The 16,344-nt window shown below is 38.3% G+C and overlaps 1 protein-coding gene across 1 annotated transcript in view; it reads right to left on the bottom strand.

Moving 5' to 3' along the window:
* Positions 1-16,344, bottom strand: part of LOC124719120 (serine-rich adhesin for platelets-like) — a 255,086-nt gene that overhangs the window by 153,347 nt on the left and 85,395 nt on the right. Inside the window, exon 7 of the mRNA XM_047244815.1 lies at positions 12,431-13,204. Coding sequence (XP_047100771.1) covers positions 12,431-13,204 — 774 coding nt within the window. The remainder of the gene's footprint in view (positions 1-12,430; positions 13,205-16,344) is intronic.

The following is a 16,344-nucleotide window of genomic DNA, read 5'->3' on the forward strand; positions in this document are numbered from 1 at the left end:
CAAGAACAAAATTTCAAATGGACTATTGACTTACTTCTGTTGTTACATTAACATGATCTGGAATATTAGTAAAGGCAGTTCTGTTTATTCCAGCTAATGGTAATTTTTCCTTCAGAATTTCAAAGGTTTTCTAGTTCAAATCAGTTAATCAATCAACCAACCAACACTGCCCTCCCCCACCCCTCCTCAAATCCTCCTCCTCTTTACATTTTAACTACTTTGGTGTCAATGTAAATATCCTACCACAAAAAAATGCTGTACTGTATGTCTAAATGTCAAACCCCTCTACTGCTAAAATAAATCAGTACTTTTACACATATTACCTTTAGCTGAAATAAACAGAATCTGCTCTTACTAATGTTTTAGATCATGTTAATATAACAGAAATAATTCAACAGTTTTTCTTTTTAAATTTTAAATATAAGATTCATGATTATACAAACAGCTGCACTGCACTGCAAATATTATAACTCTGTATTATTTTATTCCTGGATATTCTTGTTAATGCCAGTCTTGATTAAAGTATTTATTCATAAACTGACTGTATTATATTTTAATATATGAATGGAATTAAGACATCAGATCCTTTGAGGTTTTGTTCTTGTACTAATTTATTTATTTATTTTATTTTGGCTTTCATGTTAAGGCCAGTTTTGATTTAAGGACTTCCACATACATCGACCTTAATACATGAAAACAAAAACAAATAATATCTCTGAGGAACGTAGGCCTATGTCATATCTCTGTGTGAAGAGTTTTGTAACAAGTAACAGTTGTATAGCACACACTGAATGCTGGCAAAGGTCCATTATTACAGTGTATATGACATATTCTGAAAATGAGAGTGATGTGGTATCAACTGGCCATCACAATGGAAGTAGACAGATTGATATTAACAACAAAAGCCACCCATACTGTCACAATAAGTACAAAACTAAATTTTGGATCAAAATTGGCATATAAACAATACTCAACATACTACATTAAAGCTTGTGCTATCTTCTTGTCACAAAGCCAGCACCCAACATTAGGCTTTGAAATAGCTATGTAACTACCTGTACACCATCTGAAGACGAGCCTGTAAAGTGGCTCATGGAATAAATAATTATTTCAACAAAGTGTCTGGTCATGGTTTTATGTATTTACAACCAGTTTTGGCTACATGGATTTTTCAATACCAGTTTAACTGGACTACTAAAACTACTCAAAATAATTGGTTTCTGAAATAAATGATTCTCAGTTTTTTATTCTTACGATTTCCAGTAATAAATGTAGAAATCGAAAAAAGGTTTAAAAATTTTGACTCATTCAGTTTCAAGATATACAGAATCAAAATATTAAACTAATCAGGCAAATAAAGGAAAACTGAATCTGTCTACCATTTGCTACTTTTTGAGAAAAGTGGTATGTGGTCGAATACCACAAAAAATCACAAGTATTCTCCTATTAATCCTAATTTTTTGGAACTCTGCTAAAAAATTATGTTTTAATTGGGGATCATACCCTTTTTTAACATTGTGAATAGTCAGTGCTAAAAGGTGAAAGCAGAGGGTGAAGAGCTCTGTTTTTCGTATTGATTTGTCTGTTTTCAAGGGCTACAAGCATGTACATATGTGCCATCAAATAGATGTCCCAGAAATGCTATACCAAGTCTTATGCTGCGTGTGTGTTGCTCGTTTCTGCTGTCATTGTTATTTTAACGACACAGACTGCTTTTCCTATTTTATTTAATAATGCAATATTTCAAAGCAATACAAATTTTTCAAATAAAAATTACTCCTTCTTTAAAAAAGCTTCATTTAAAAATGAAAACTTTTAGCACTGCTGTTATGGCTACTGTTTTTTTAACTCAGTTATTAGTGAAAAGCACAAAAACCAAAAAATACCAGTTATTCAGAAATAAAATGCCAGTATCAGTTTTAACCAGTAGCTTTTTCTCATCCCTACTTCTGACATCATAAACCTTACACATGTGGTCACACTCTTCAGTTTGAATACAAATTCAAGTCTGGTACAACATGTCAAAAATAAAGTGCTCCAACAGCTTGAAGTTGTGAGGTTTTGTTTGTGATTTTGGAGAGAAGTTCTTACACACTGACAGAGAAATATTATTTTTTAAATTATTTGAAGTTAAAGTTGGTGGAGAAAAGCACTTTAACATGCAAAAACACTGTAATATCACCAAACACAGCAGTTGTGAGAAGTGCTAAAGATGACAACAGACAAACACTGTTATTTGAGCAACCAGGGCCATCTTCAACCGTGCAAGCACTCTTCAAGGACTTGTGTGAGATGATGGTGTCTTGCATCATCCTATTACAGAATCTGAAGAATACATGGCTCAGATAGTTCTGGGAGAAGTACACAACACATTCAGTTCTGGATGAATCTATATTAAGAAAGAGCTATTTATCTGTGGCCTGTGACAAGATGCCCAACAAAATATAAATTTGTGTTACTGACCAAAAACAGTCTGGATGTTCATAGATGAAACCACTGATATGGGTGAGGGTTATGTTCTGAATGACATTGTTGGTGTTCAAACAGCTGACATGCCTGGAGAAATGTTTCTCCTAATATGTGAAGCTCTCAAGAGAGTAAACAAATCAACAACTGATGTTGTGTTTGACAACTCTATAACACTAATGTGGCCAGATGGTGTGAGAAGAGACAATGTTTGCTGCGACTAACAGATGATGCTTCATACATGACTAAAGAAGCCAAGGGGCTTCAGACACTCTATCTCAGTATGAAGTACATCACTTGTCTTGCCCATGTGTTACACAGAATTGCAAAAGAGATGTGATCAAGTTACCCTGACGGGGACAAATTAATTTCTTGTTGCAAGAAAATCTGTGTGAAAGTTTTGATATGGGTGTAGAAATTCAAAGAATAAGCACCTTCACTGTTCCTCCCCCCACAACCTATTCTTACATGATGGGTTTCTTGCTTATGATGGGAGTATAACTGCACCAACTACACTAAAATAAAGACCATCTTTTATGAGCTTGACAGCAATGAATGAAGAGGTGTTTACAGGTTCCTCTACTGTAAATCTTGTGCAAATCAAAGCCAACTTTTCAATGACATTAAAAACCATCACATGACTAGAAGCTGCTGGTACAAAGATGTTTACAGGTAACTCGACCGTAAATCTTGCACAAATCAACGCCAATGCCAACTTTTCAATGACATCAAAAACCATCATGTGACTAGAAACTGCAGGAACACAGCTGTGTGGTGCCCTGTATATTGTGTAACATGTGCAGAAAGATTTGGGCTGAGCTTGTGGTTATAAGGCTGACAAAGTGAACAACATATTGAAAAATGTTCAGTGGAATTCTGGATATTGGACAATATGCAAAATTAGTGACAGTCATTCTGGGATTGCCACAACATTGAAAGCAATGAACCAAAGCTGGCCTGCAGTGACCTCTCCACCTTCAAATACACTTCTGTGGCATCCTGAATGTAGGCAGGAGTTTTTTCTTATAAAAAATTATCCTCAGCAGTGATAATTGTAGCTCTTCGAATAAGGAAAACCAGAAAATGCACCTTATGATCCAGTGCAACTCTGCAGAAACTGAAGATTGACAGTGTGTGTTAACCAATTTGGCATACTTTACGCAACTGGCGTGCAGCAGAAAAAACACAGTTTTATAGTCTGGATAAGTGGTGGTGTTTTTACCATACTTTCTGTGTCCCCCCCCCCCCCCCACCCTTTCAGCCTCCAGCAGATATCTCAAAAGTAAGTGCTAGCTGGTTCCAAACACTGCAAAAAGTAAGCACTATACTCACAACTTGTTAACAAGTGAATTTTGTTTGACACAGTATATAAAAAAATCAACAATAATGTTTTTAAATAAACTTGTATAAAGTCATGTTTTATTTTTAAAAATCATATTTACATATGTTTTAGCCCACCAATACTTGCATAGTTTGCTTTTTTAATTTTTTTAGGTCATTAAAATTCAAGCCCTACTCATAACCTCAAATTTCTGTTTGGAGACAATTTGCTGTCAACACTAATACAGGTTGCCTCACTTACCTTGAGCACCACAAGTAATATTTTGTGCAAAAGCAAATCTGTTAAGCAAATATTGTTTAACTACCAAGGGAACATTAATCAACATGATTTCCTATTTTGTAGCTTTATTTCAAAGATATGAAAAGCGGTGCATTATTTGTAAGTAGCACAGCTGTCAAACTTGAGAATAGATTGTCAGTAATCACATGACAAATATGAAGGGGCATCCAGTTTCCAGGCAGAAAATTTTAAAAATTACAAGCTAAGCCTGATATAGACCCTTAAATGGTATATTTTAGAGATTTTCTAACCCTAAATAAAGAAGATATATTTATTTTTATGTTCATACTAAAATTAATCCAATTATCATTTTCATTAGAGAACACTTCTTCAGACTCACTTCCAGTGAATGTGACAGGAGAATCTGCAATTGGCATCTGATGTTCCCTCTGACACATCCACATTTACTACTGACTGCTGTCTCATATAGACATTCATATCTGCCACATAGAAAGTATCACAATTACCCCCCCCCCCCCCCTTTTCTGTTCTTTCCGAAGGTGGCAGCTCACTGAACTCGATGACAAAAACTTTTTTCAGAATCCTGTTGTTACTGCTGTTGCTGCGGTATTGGGAAACGAGAGACTTAATTTTTTTATCTGGCACTGCTGTTGGTGCAAAGTAACACAGCACTTTTTTTTTTTAGGGAATCAAAGCTTCTGTACAATATTTCAATAACTGTAAGTCCAAACATTCCAGAGATATATTTATTTTTATGTTCATACTAAAATTAATCCAATTATCATTTTCATTAGAGAACACTTCTTCAGACTCACTTCCAGTGAATGTGACAGGAGAATCTGCAATTGGCATCTGATGTTCCCTCTGACAAATCCATATTTACTACTGACTGCTGCCTCATATAGACATTCATATCTGCCACATAGAAAGTATCACAATTAACCCCCCCCCCCCCCCCCCCCCCCCACCCCCTTTACTGTTCTTTCCGAAGGTGGCAGCTCACTGAACTTGATGACAAAAACTTTTTTCAGAGTCAGGTAACGAATCCTGTTGAAGATTCCAGAGATATTTTTTTGTTTCAAAGAGAGTGACAAAACTCGTAAATTTTGCTTCTTGTCCACTTGTAAAAGAACACACATAAAAACAGCATGCTACACTACAGAACAAAAATAAACACTAGCACTGGGTAGCAGCATTTAGCACTAGCAGGCCAGGAGTAATGTTAATCTGATTTGTACTGACATACCCATGGAACCGGATTTTGTGTTGCCAACACACTGCGAACATTGTCATCCAGTATTAGTCACAAACAATGTTGGGAACATTCGTTACATTCCGCCCACCATTGAAGATTGGGGACCTTGTGGGATCAGTTAAGGACAATCTGTTACTATGAAAGGCCGGGATTTACAAGATACCGTCCAATGCGGTATGGCGTACATAGGTCAAACCACACGCACCGTGAAAGAACGTTGCACTGAACATCAACGTTATACCCGCCTTTTGCAGCCAAGCAAGTCCGCTATTGCTGAACATTGTATTTCTACTGGACATTCAATGGAGTATGAGAAAACAATGGTTTACTCCACTGCAACGTCTTTCTGGGACTCCATTATTAAAGAATCCGTAGAAATACGCCTGGCGGAAAATCTGTTAAACCGTGACAGCGGCTACCAGCTGGACAGTGCATGGAATCCCATCATCTCTACGATTTGCTCAAATTGAAGACGACAGAGTGTGTCGACGGCCGTGGCAAACAGCAACGCAGAGGGCGACTGAGTTCCGCTATTCCACCAGCGAGGGCACTGCCAGCAGGCAGTGTGGTTCATCTATCAAGTTTTCGATGCATGCGCAGGATAGTTACAGGAAGCTATATATTGCGGAACGGAGGACGTTTTCACCAGTCTGCGACAGCTCACCTGAAGATGACTGGCAGGTGCCCAGTTGAAATATCGTGCGAAGTATTGAATGACGACCGGCTGCAAGCCCGAAATTCATTTGAACAGTCAATTCGCCGGGAAAATTTTAAAATTCACAATGTTGGGAACACTTTTTGAACTCAGTGTAAATGCACCTTTAGTACACCACAGTGACAAAATCAATCGTAGACAGATTTACTGTGTACTGAGGAAGGAAATCATTACAATCTATAAAACATTTTAGTAGCATATGTTTAGCAAAATGCAAACAGTAACTTTTCCAATTATTTTTTTAACATCAAACAGTAAAATGTCTATTTCCATAATTTTTAGTAACTCCTCTTAACTCTAATTAAGGTGATAAATCTGTAACGATCATGTATAATCTGGAACAGTTGGCATGCATGAAATAGCATCCTGTTATTCTTTATTAAATAGCCTCCTGTACTATTTATTCAGTAATCGACTTCCTCTCTTCAAGACTTGCTCAAAAACTTAACAGAGGGTGCCATTCATGTAAACATGATGTAATAAAAAAAGTAACACAAAACTGACTTCAGCTCTCCCGTACTAGCATACAATGAAAAAAATGAGGGGTAACTTAATGTGTCCACTCACTGGAGTTGATGGTAAATGAATGGAAACAGAAGGAAAATTCATACCAGTCACTCAGTCAACTGTCTTCAGTTGAAGGTTGTGCAAGTACAATGTACACCAGTGAAGTGAGTGTACAAATGCTACTCAACTATGGAGAAGACAAGTTAGTGCAACAGAAATTGTAAAAAGGTGGGTGGTTATCAGCATATCTCTTTCTGTGAAGTTCTGCAGCTTGAGTCACATTGAGATTATCTTCAACCACAACAAAATATAGGTAATGCTGACGCAATTTCTGGTCAAGGGTTGCCGTAACTTTACACAACATATCATTTAAAAGTACTATAGTGCTAAACTACATGTACCCTTATTGTAAATAAGAAAACATTATTGTTTTGTTTAGTGTCAACTCCAACAGGTGGGAGAGTTACATTGCTTTGCATACTTCTGTACTGCGTTCCAGTACACAAGAGTTAAAGACAATTTTATGTTGTGTTTTCACCATCATGTTTATATGAATAGTACTTTGTGATGTGTTCCTGAACAGGTCTCAGGTAGAGGAAGGGATTACTAAGTAAAAAAATATGGAATGTTTTTTTTTTTTTTTTTTGTACTGCTTTTCAAACCTCCGTAGTGAACAAAGTTACAAGAAAGGCAATTGTGTTGGTTAATTAATAATGTGCTTCCATGTCTTCTGCAGACTTGTTTCGATTTTATGTGCAATATTTTGACAACCGACCTAACCATCTTCTTCAGGCACTACCAGTTTCGCAGTTACATGTACTCGCTGCCTGAGTTCCAACCAGACTGAACTACTGTCGATTTCGAGCCACTATTTATAGCAGAGTTTGATGCCTTATGCTCTTGTTTTTCGGAGCTTGCACTGATACTCTTTTTGAAATTCTAGTTCTCTCAGTGTTTCCCAACTCTAGTGGATCTGATGGTTAATGAGATTTTAATAACTCTAGTGCTGGATTACATTATTTAAATTGAACCATCTGTCCCTGTTTATTAGGTTTTCAGACATCTTTATTTCGATAGCCTCTTTAATTACACTGTCTCAGAAACTTTGCATTTGCACCACGATATATTCCAGTCAGTGCTAGGCAACAGTTCATTTACTTGGTTACTTGGGTATTTTGTTGATGTTCTGTGCATATCTTTTTGACTGTTTCGGTAGTTTATCCCGTGTAAGACATGCCACATTCGCATGGAATGTGGTACATACGAAATTTTCACATACATTGTCTAGAAGGAATACTTTTTCTCTTAGCTGAAGGGAATAAAATACGCTCGGTGTCATAGATCACAAGGAGTCTGGAAGGTAGATAAGTGATTTTTGGATTCTCTTCCTCAGTCTCAGTCTCAACTGCTACACATTTCACAGAATATCAGGACTAGCTCTGAAAAACAAAAGAGCATCAAAAGGTGTGGTGGGTGTCAGGAATGGCACTCGGCTATAAATAGCAGCATGAGACCGACAATAGTTCTAAGTCTGGTTTGAATCCAGGCAATGAGTACACTTTACAGCAAAACTAGTAGCACCTGAAGAAGATGGCTCAGTAAGTCATCAAAATATTGTGCACAAAATGGAAACACCACCTCAGCAGAACAACCAGAAAAACAATATTGATCTTCTGGGCTTGAAATTCTTCTAAATTGCTCATCATCAAAGAGTTGATTTTTAAATGAGAGCAAACGCTCTGCGATTTAAGAAATTCATTGTACATTCTCGCACATAGTCCATCTTGCGTAAAAGGAAATTTACTTTGAAAATAACGCTTTTCGAAGCACAATTCGCAATATTTCCCCACCACCTGTTAGAAATAGATTCATTTCAGCAGTTGCCAGAGAGCACCAGATTAGAGGCGTCACCGCGCTTGTGCAGCTACGGTGACATAGGAAGCCCGTATGTTCTTACGTGTAAAACACTGAAAGATCTTACTTACATTATGTCATAAAAGAAACAACACATCAGAGGATACTCCAAGAGCGTCGGAATTTCACGAACCATAATGAAATGCAAATTCGCCTTAAAGTGCACATTCGTATGCCTCGACCTAATATTAAGATTTTCAGTGTGATTTTTGGGACGTAAATTTTCTTGAGTACCAGTACTGTATTATCCCATGTTTGGTTATTTATTATGGCATAATTCCATATGTGTTAGAAGATGAAAAAGTGGACTCAAAATGCAGCGAACAGTTGAAACTAGCCAATAGTGTGAAATTAAACACCTCATTTCAAATAAATTTACTGTGTAAGCAGGAAAGCTTGATAAAAGCCAAATTTCTTTAGCAAACCGACAAAAATAACTTCATTGTTCTGCAAGTTAATTAATGCTTGACTGTCATAAAGGTAGAAATAAAATAAAATCTGAAACTAGTAACACATTTTAGCCTTCTGTAATTATGTGAATGTATTTTAATTCACTTGATAGCTCCGAGCCACAGAAATCTGTTTTGTTTTCATTTGATGTGAGAGCAGTAAACAAAGAGGAAACAGAAAAATCACTAAATGTAAACACGGGTCACATGGAGACTATACTCCCCCCCCCTTTCCACTATAACTCAGACTGCTCTGTGCATCAAAACGTTTAAAATTAAAAAAATAAAGAGAAGAGAGAGAGAGAGAGAGAGAGAGAGAGAGAGAGAGAGAGAGAGAGATAGGGAAGACGTTTCAAAAATAAGTTCATTTTGTAGTGCACATCTTTCAGATGAGTCTGATACACAAAACATATATCTTAGAGGAAATGTAAGAGATGTTATTTGGTCTTAAGTGCCATGCCTCTTCAAACAACATTCTTATACTGCACGTCACTGTATTTCACTCTATGGAACTCAAAGGTATATATTTTGTAATGGATGCCATCAAACTATTTCAACACAGCGGAAATTAAGAACTCTTCAGAAAATGAGGACTCTTTATTGCCTATTAGCCAATAACTTGCTCTTCTGTGTGACATAAAAGTAAATATAGGATACCTAAAACCAGTAAAGGCAAGAGACAGGCAAGACAGTACACATTTCTTCAAACCTTTGGTCCTCGCGATTTTTCTCTCTAATCTTGCTACAGCTTTATATGGCATGCTTTCCTTTCTGCGAAAGATTAAAAAAAGTTTGTCAAACGTTTTGCTACATGAAAAATCGAAATGTCGTCTAATACTGGAAAAGCTGTTAATACAAATAGTACCAAGACTGGTGTGGTTTCTTGATCTGACTACGTCTATTTTGTCACTGTGTCCTGGATAAAACAAAATAGGCATTTCTAATATTGCAGCAATTGCAACACACACCAAACAAGCGAGACTGTTTCGGCAATAATGATAATTTTTATAGTATGACAATATAATTCACATACATACCAATTTGAAATACCTATTTGGCCTACTTCAGTCAAAAAGCATTATGTTTGGAAATAGTTCCACATTTCATTCATATGCTCCAGTTTCTCATGCATGAGACTGAAGAGTAGTAGAACGAAATTTTTGTATAAATTTGGAATCGTCATACTCTTCCATAATTTGTGTGATGTCCCCGTTTCTTCTCCTTCCTCGTTCTAACAAACAATCCTGTCATCACTAATTCTGTAACTATTCCTACTACTGCCAAAACTCATTCTCCATTTAACTTTACTAACCCTGCCACAATAACCGGTTTAGTTACCCAGCGATTATTCTCCTGTTAGGCATTATTACATGTTTGTACAATGCATTTTCCATGCTACTCCCAGAATGGAACTTAAGCGGCTGCTAGCTGGGGACTACAACTGGCCCTGTCTAATGTAGCGATCTGGCCAAAAATTTCCTGTCAGAATTCCCTTCTTGAATACACCGAGAAAATAATACATAATCTTTCTTACCTGTTATTCCTGTTAGTCATTTATTTCCACTCTGGTAGTCTGAATCTATGGATTTTGTTAGAAATTATAACTACGCTGAACTTTTGTAAACCGAATCAACCACATAAACAAGCAGCAGGTGGCATTCACCAGTTCGGCTTTATTCCGCTCAGTTTGTATAGAGCCGTCGGTTTTGTCTGCAGGAAGTTCATGTCTAGATGCGACGAGGATTCCCCTGGCAGAGACATCACATGCACTATGCACGTATTCAAAAATAAACTTATAATTCATTTGGAAATCAATTTAGAATGTGTTCAAAAATGTCCAAAAACCAGCAGGGGTGCATTTCAAAATCATATGAATAATCTATCAAAAAACAAAGATGATGTGACTTACCAAACGAAAGCGCTGGCTGGTCGAAAGACACACAAACAAATATGTCTGCTTATGTCTGTATATGTGTGGATGGATATGTGTGTGTGTGTGTGTGTGTGTGTGTGTGTGTGTGTGTGCGCGAGTGTATACCCGTCCTTTTTTCCCCCTAAGGTAAGTCTTTCCGCTCCCGGGATTGGAATGACTCCTTACCCTCTCCCTTAAAACCCACATCCTTTCGTCTTTCCCTCTCCTTCCCTCTTTCCTGATGAGGCAACAGTTTGTTGCGAAAGCTTGAATTTTGTGTTATGTTTGTGTGTCTTTCGACCTGCCAGCACTTTCGTATGGTAAGTCACATCATCTTTGTTTTTTGATAAATTTTTCCCACGTGGAATGTTTCCCTCTATTATATTCATATGAATAATCGATAGACCGACATGCGCTGGATGCTAGGTGCTTTGTAAAAGAAGGTTTTTTTTCCCCTCAAGAATATGAATTTGCCCCCTCGCCCCAAAATTGCCGCCTGGTTCAGATACCATGGTTTGCTGTCCCCCTCCACTAGATCCAGGCCTGTTGCGCACATGTGAATCTGGCAGCTTGGGCGTGCCAGTAAAATTTTTCCGGATACCCCATGTGGCTGGTTGCTGCTACTGCTGCTTACACAGCCAACAGCCACATTTCTGTATATAGAAACAGGAGAAGGTATTACTCACATGCAACTCAACTGCACGTGTGCATGAGCCTGCTCGGAACTGCTTAAGTGAATCTAATGTAAAGAGTTGTGACATCATGCTCATGGGAGGCAATTTGTTGTTATGTAGCATTGCACAGTCTTCCTAAAGCCTTTGACACATTTTGCTGTTGGCAGATACTTGTATGTGCACTGTGTTATTTTATATGGTGCATTTCCTTTGCAATTTAAGTTTTATTTTAAATTTTTTTCTCTCGTTCATGTTTTAATGCTGCAGTATTATTCTGCAGTGGCGGGATACAGTATAGGTTCTTACCACACAAAATTACAAAACTTTAACTGAATACTAAAACGACAAAAAATTTCTGGAATTCTAAAAAATTGAAGAGTAGAAAATACATAAAACAGACTTGACAACTCAGCTGTACCTCTCCTGAAACTATACCCTTAAGCATTAAAATTGAACAAATTACTACATGAAGAGTGCTTAAACTGAACAAATTAAAATCATGATAAGGCCTTAAATAAATAGCTGACTACCCTGAGCAGAGCCCTTAAACTGAACAAATTACTCTATAATGGACCACTTGCCACTAAGGTGTTCTTACACCAAAACTCTCAGTAAACAAGCATGATGGTGGATTTAGAACTCATACTGTATATGTGATACACATATTTGAGGCAAAATTAATGGGAAATATGAATATTCATTTGGTATCTGTTCTCATTGAAAACTGTGGATATCACCGCTGACCAAGTTATAACATTGGAAACAGAAGGCTGAACAATGATAATTAATAATTTTAACAAACAGATAATAAATAATTTATGATCAAAAAGCTTCAACAATACTGCCAAATAAGAATAAAGCAGTTCAAAGATATTAACAAAATTCAAGATGTACAAAATAATCATCGAGAACAAGAGGCATAATATTGCTAAAGTTAATACAGAAGATTTCCTCACCTGAACAACTCGCGAATTGTGAAAGTGCTGCTGTGGAGGTGTCTGCGGGGGTTGTACAGGAGGAGGAGGTTGTGCCGGAGGTGGGGGTTGCATAGGTGGGGGTTGTACTGGAGGTGGAGGTTGTACGGGAGGTGGGGGTTGTATAGGAGGTGGGGGTTGTGCAGGTGGTGGAGGTGGAGGAGGCGTGCCCCTCATAATGGCCGCCATGGCCTCTGGGCTCGTGTCCCACATCTCCATCCGTGGCCGGAAGTGCGTAGGAGTAGGCAGCAATGGCGGCCTCTTATTCTGGATAGGCGGTGGCGGTGTGGTGTAGCGCACGATGGGTGGCGGGGGACAGGTGAACTGAGGACGCCCCTGGCACTGCAGAGGGTTGAAGCCTTGCTGGAACAGAGGAGCCGGACTGGGAATTTGAGGAGTGTGGGGGCCATAGTAGTTGGGCGGGAATGGGAAATTGTATGGTCCCTGTTGTTGATGAAACTGTGGGACAGGGGCCGGTGACTGCGGTGGTGGAGGTGGTGGCGGCTGCTGTGGCTGCTGCTGCGGCGGCTGCTGCTGCTGCTGCTGCTGCTGCTGTTGCTGCTGCTGCTGCTGCTGCGGTGGTGGTGGTGCTGCCTTGCGAACACCCAGTTCCATCTCAATGCGGTCATCCAGGGATGGGCGCTTGGGTGAAAATTTCAGTGACTTGCTCGCCGGCGGTGGAGATGGAGGCCTTTTTCCGCGTGTGGTCCTAGATTCTGATCTTGAACTGAAGCTGTAGCCGGCTAAGTGTTCCAACTGCAAACAGAACATAAAATTTGAAAATTACTTAGAAATATCTGAAACAGAGGAATTTTTCAGTATTATCTAGTAACTGTTAGGAATAATACGGGTCAATAATTATTTTGTAACATGAAACAAAATACCATTGTTGCTTCCCTATTGTAGTAACTACTAAAACATAAATTACTAAGACAGTCATACCATACGTGCTTTTTGTTCTGTTTTGTTTTGTTTTCAGCATCACTGGATTTATTCTGTACTTCAGATTGGAAATTTTTAGTAGTGCAGTTAGCAACACTAATGAGTCATCGGTGGTGGAAATAAGAGATGTTTCGTCACCTGTTGGCTCAGCAAAATTTGCGAATTCAGTTCAGTGGTTAATGAGAATTGTGTTAGTTCTCAAGTTCTCAAATAAAAAACCGTCCAAAAGATCACTGAATACATTTCATTATATTTGTCATTATTCTGTTTTGAAAAGCCAATAAGAAAAGATATGAAAAGACGTGTGAAAAGTATATTTCTTATATTCTCAGTAAGGATTACATAATCAATATAAACAGTGAACTCCACAAGTTTGTTGTGTACATGTGACAAACTCTAATAAGGTGCATGAATGGTAACAGAATTCGATGCCATTTTGCTGCACCTATGTTTTGGTGCGAGTCAATTAACCATTTTGATGACCGTTACTTTTACACAATGAGCACTGAAGGATATTCCAAAAACCAAAAGAATAAAATTATCTATTTTAATGTGCCATTAGACAAGTTCCACAACACAAGCACATCCATTACAATGGGAAGATACTAAAGTCACAGGATGGAGTGATGACAGAGATTCAATTTAGGATGCTTCTTATAATAACTTTGATCCAACTTAGGAACCTGAAAACTCTAAGGAAGCCCATTTAATCTGGCAACTTAGGCATCTCGAAGCAGCAAGCTGAACTTCTTAGTTCCACTTTACAAGAACAGAATCTGTTTTATGAACATACCACCATAACATCCTTTAGGTAAAGAAATGTTCCTTTGTCAGCATTCGATAAGCAAGAAGGTAATGTCTGCAATTGTTTTGACATTAAAAGGTTACTGAAAGAGCTCAGATTAGATCATGACCAAGGCTGGAAAGCAAACCTAAGACTAAAATTACTTTCTTACTTATCATTTTGATTACGGAAACTGACTTTGGACATAAAGGAAACACATTAAATACTGACACAAATTTATCATTACAATAGAAGGGTCACAAGCATTTTTTTAAAAATCAGGTTTACACCATCCCCACAGCCAACCAACTCATACCTATTTATTGTTTTGATTGTAACCAGTACATAAAAATATTGCACGTATTGATAATATTATTATTAAAAATAAATAACCAGGAAAATCATTGCACTTGGTTATAATAATACTGACTTGTTTCTACTCAGCGCGCACACCCACACCCATACATATCTCTTCTGGAAGTATCACTTTGCCACGAAGAAAAATAATCCTAATCCTACTCCTAATGATCCAACTCCCCAAGACACTATCCAAACTGAACCCTGCCTGGAACAGTTCCATCCTCCGTCATAGTGAGACTCACCTCCTCTTCCTCACGATCACAAAACTTCCAGGACTTTCTCACTTCCAGCCTTGCCTCTCAATCCTTCTTGAAAAACCTTAATCCTACTCCCAACATCACCACAGCTGAAGCCCAGACTATCCATGATCTGAAGGCTGACCGATCCATCGTCATTCTTCCGGCGGACGAGGGTTCCATGACCGTGGTACTTGATCGTCGGGAGTATGTGGCTGAGGGACTGCGGCACATGGAATGTTTCCCTCTATTATATATAATATAGAGTGTTACAAAAAGGTACGGCCAAACTTTCAGGAAACATTCCTCACACACAAAGAAAGAAAATATGTTATGTGGACATGTGTCCGGAAACGCTTACTTTCCATTTTATTACTTCTCTTCAAATCACATTAATCATGGAATGGAAACACACAGCAACAGAACGTACCAGCGTGACTTCAAACACTTTGTTACAGGAAATGTTCAAAATGTCCTCCGTTAGCGAGGATACATGCATCCACCCTCCATCGCATGGAATTGACATTATACTGAGTGCACTATCCGAAAATTACCTCGAGCAATTAAACAGAGAACCGACTCGTGGAGATAACATCTTGGACCTACTGATAACAAACAGACCCGAACTTTTCGACTCTGTATGTACAGAACAGGGAAGCAGTGATCATAAGGCCGTTGCAGCATCCCTGAATATGGAAGTTAATAGGAATATAAAAAAAGGGAGGAAGGTTTATCTGTTTAGCAAGAGTAATAGATTTCAGACTACCTAACAGATCAAAATGAAAATTTCTGTTCTGACACTGACAATGTTGAGTGTTTATGGAAAAAGTTCAAGGCAATCGTAAAATGCGTTTTAGACAGGTACGTGCCGAGTAAAACTGTGAGGGACGGGAAAAACCCACCGTGGTACAACAACAAAGTTAGGAAACTACTGCGAAAGCAAAGAGAGCTCCACTCCAAGTTTAAACACAGCCAAAACCTCTCAGACAAACAGAAGCTAAACGATGTCAAAGTTAGCGTAAGGAGGGCTATGCGTGAAGCGTTCATTGAATTCGAAAGTAAAATTCTATGTACCGACTTGACAGAAAATCCTAGGAAGTTCTGGTCTTACGTTAAATCAGTAAGTGGCTCGAAACAGCATATCCAGACACTACGGGATGATGATGGCATTGAAATAGAGGATGACATGCGTAAAGCTGAAATGCTAAACAACTTTTTCCAAAGCTGTTTCACAGAGGAAGACCGCGCTGCAGTTCCTTCTCTAAATCCTCGCACAAACGAAAAAATGGCTGACATCGAAATAAGTGTCCAAGGAATAGAAAAGCAACTGGAATCACTCAATAGAGGAAAGTCCACTGGACCTGACGGGATACCAATTCGATTCTACACAGAGTACGCGAAAGAACTTGCCCCCCTTCTAACAGCCGTGTACCGCAAGTCTCTAGAGGAACGGAAGGTTCCAAATGATTGGAAAAGAGCACAGATAGTCCCAGTCTTCAAGAAGGGTCGTCGAGCAGATGCGCAAAACTATAGACCTATATCTCTTACGTCGATCTCTTGTAGAATTTTAGAAC

Source organism: Schistocerca piceifrons, chromosome 10 (genome assembly GCF_021461385.2).
Source record: "Schistocerca piceifrons isolate TAMUIC-IGC-003096 chromosome 10, iqSchPice1.1, whole genome shotgun sequence".
NCBI lineage: Eukaryota > Metazoa > Arthropoda > Insecta > Orthoptera > Acrididae > Schistocerca > Schistocerca piceifrons.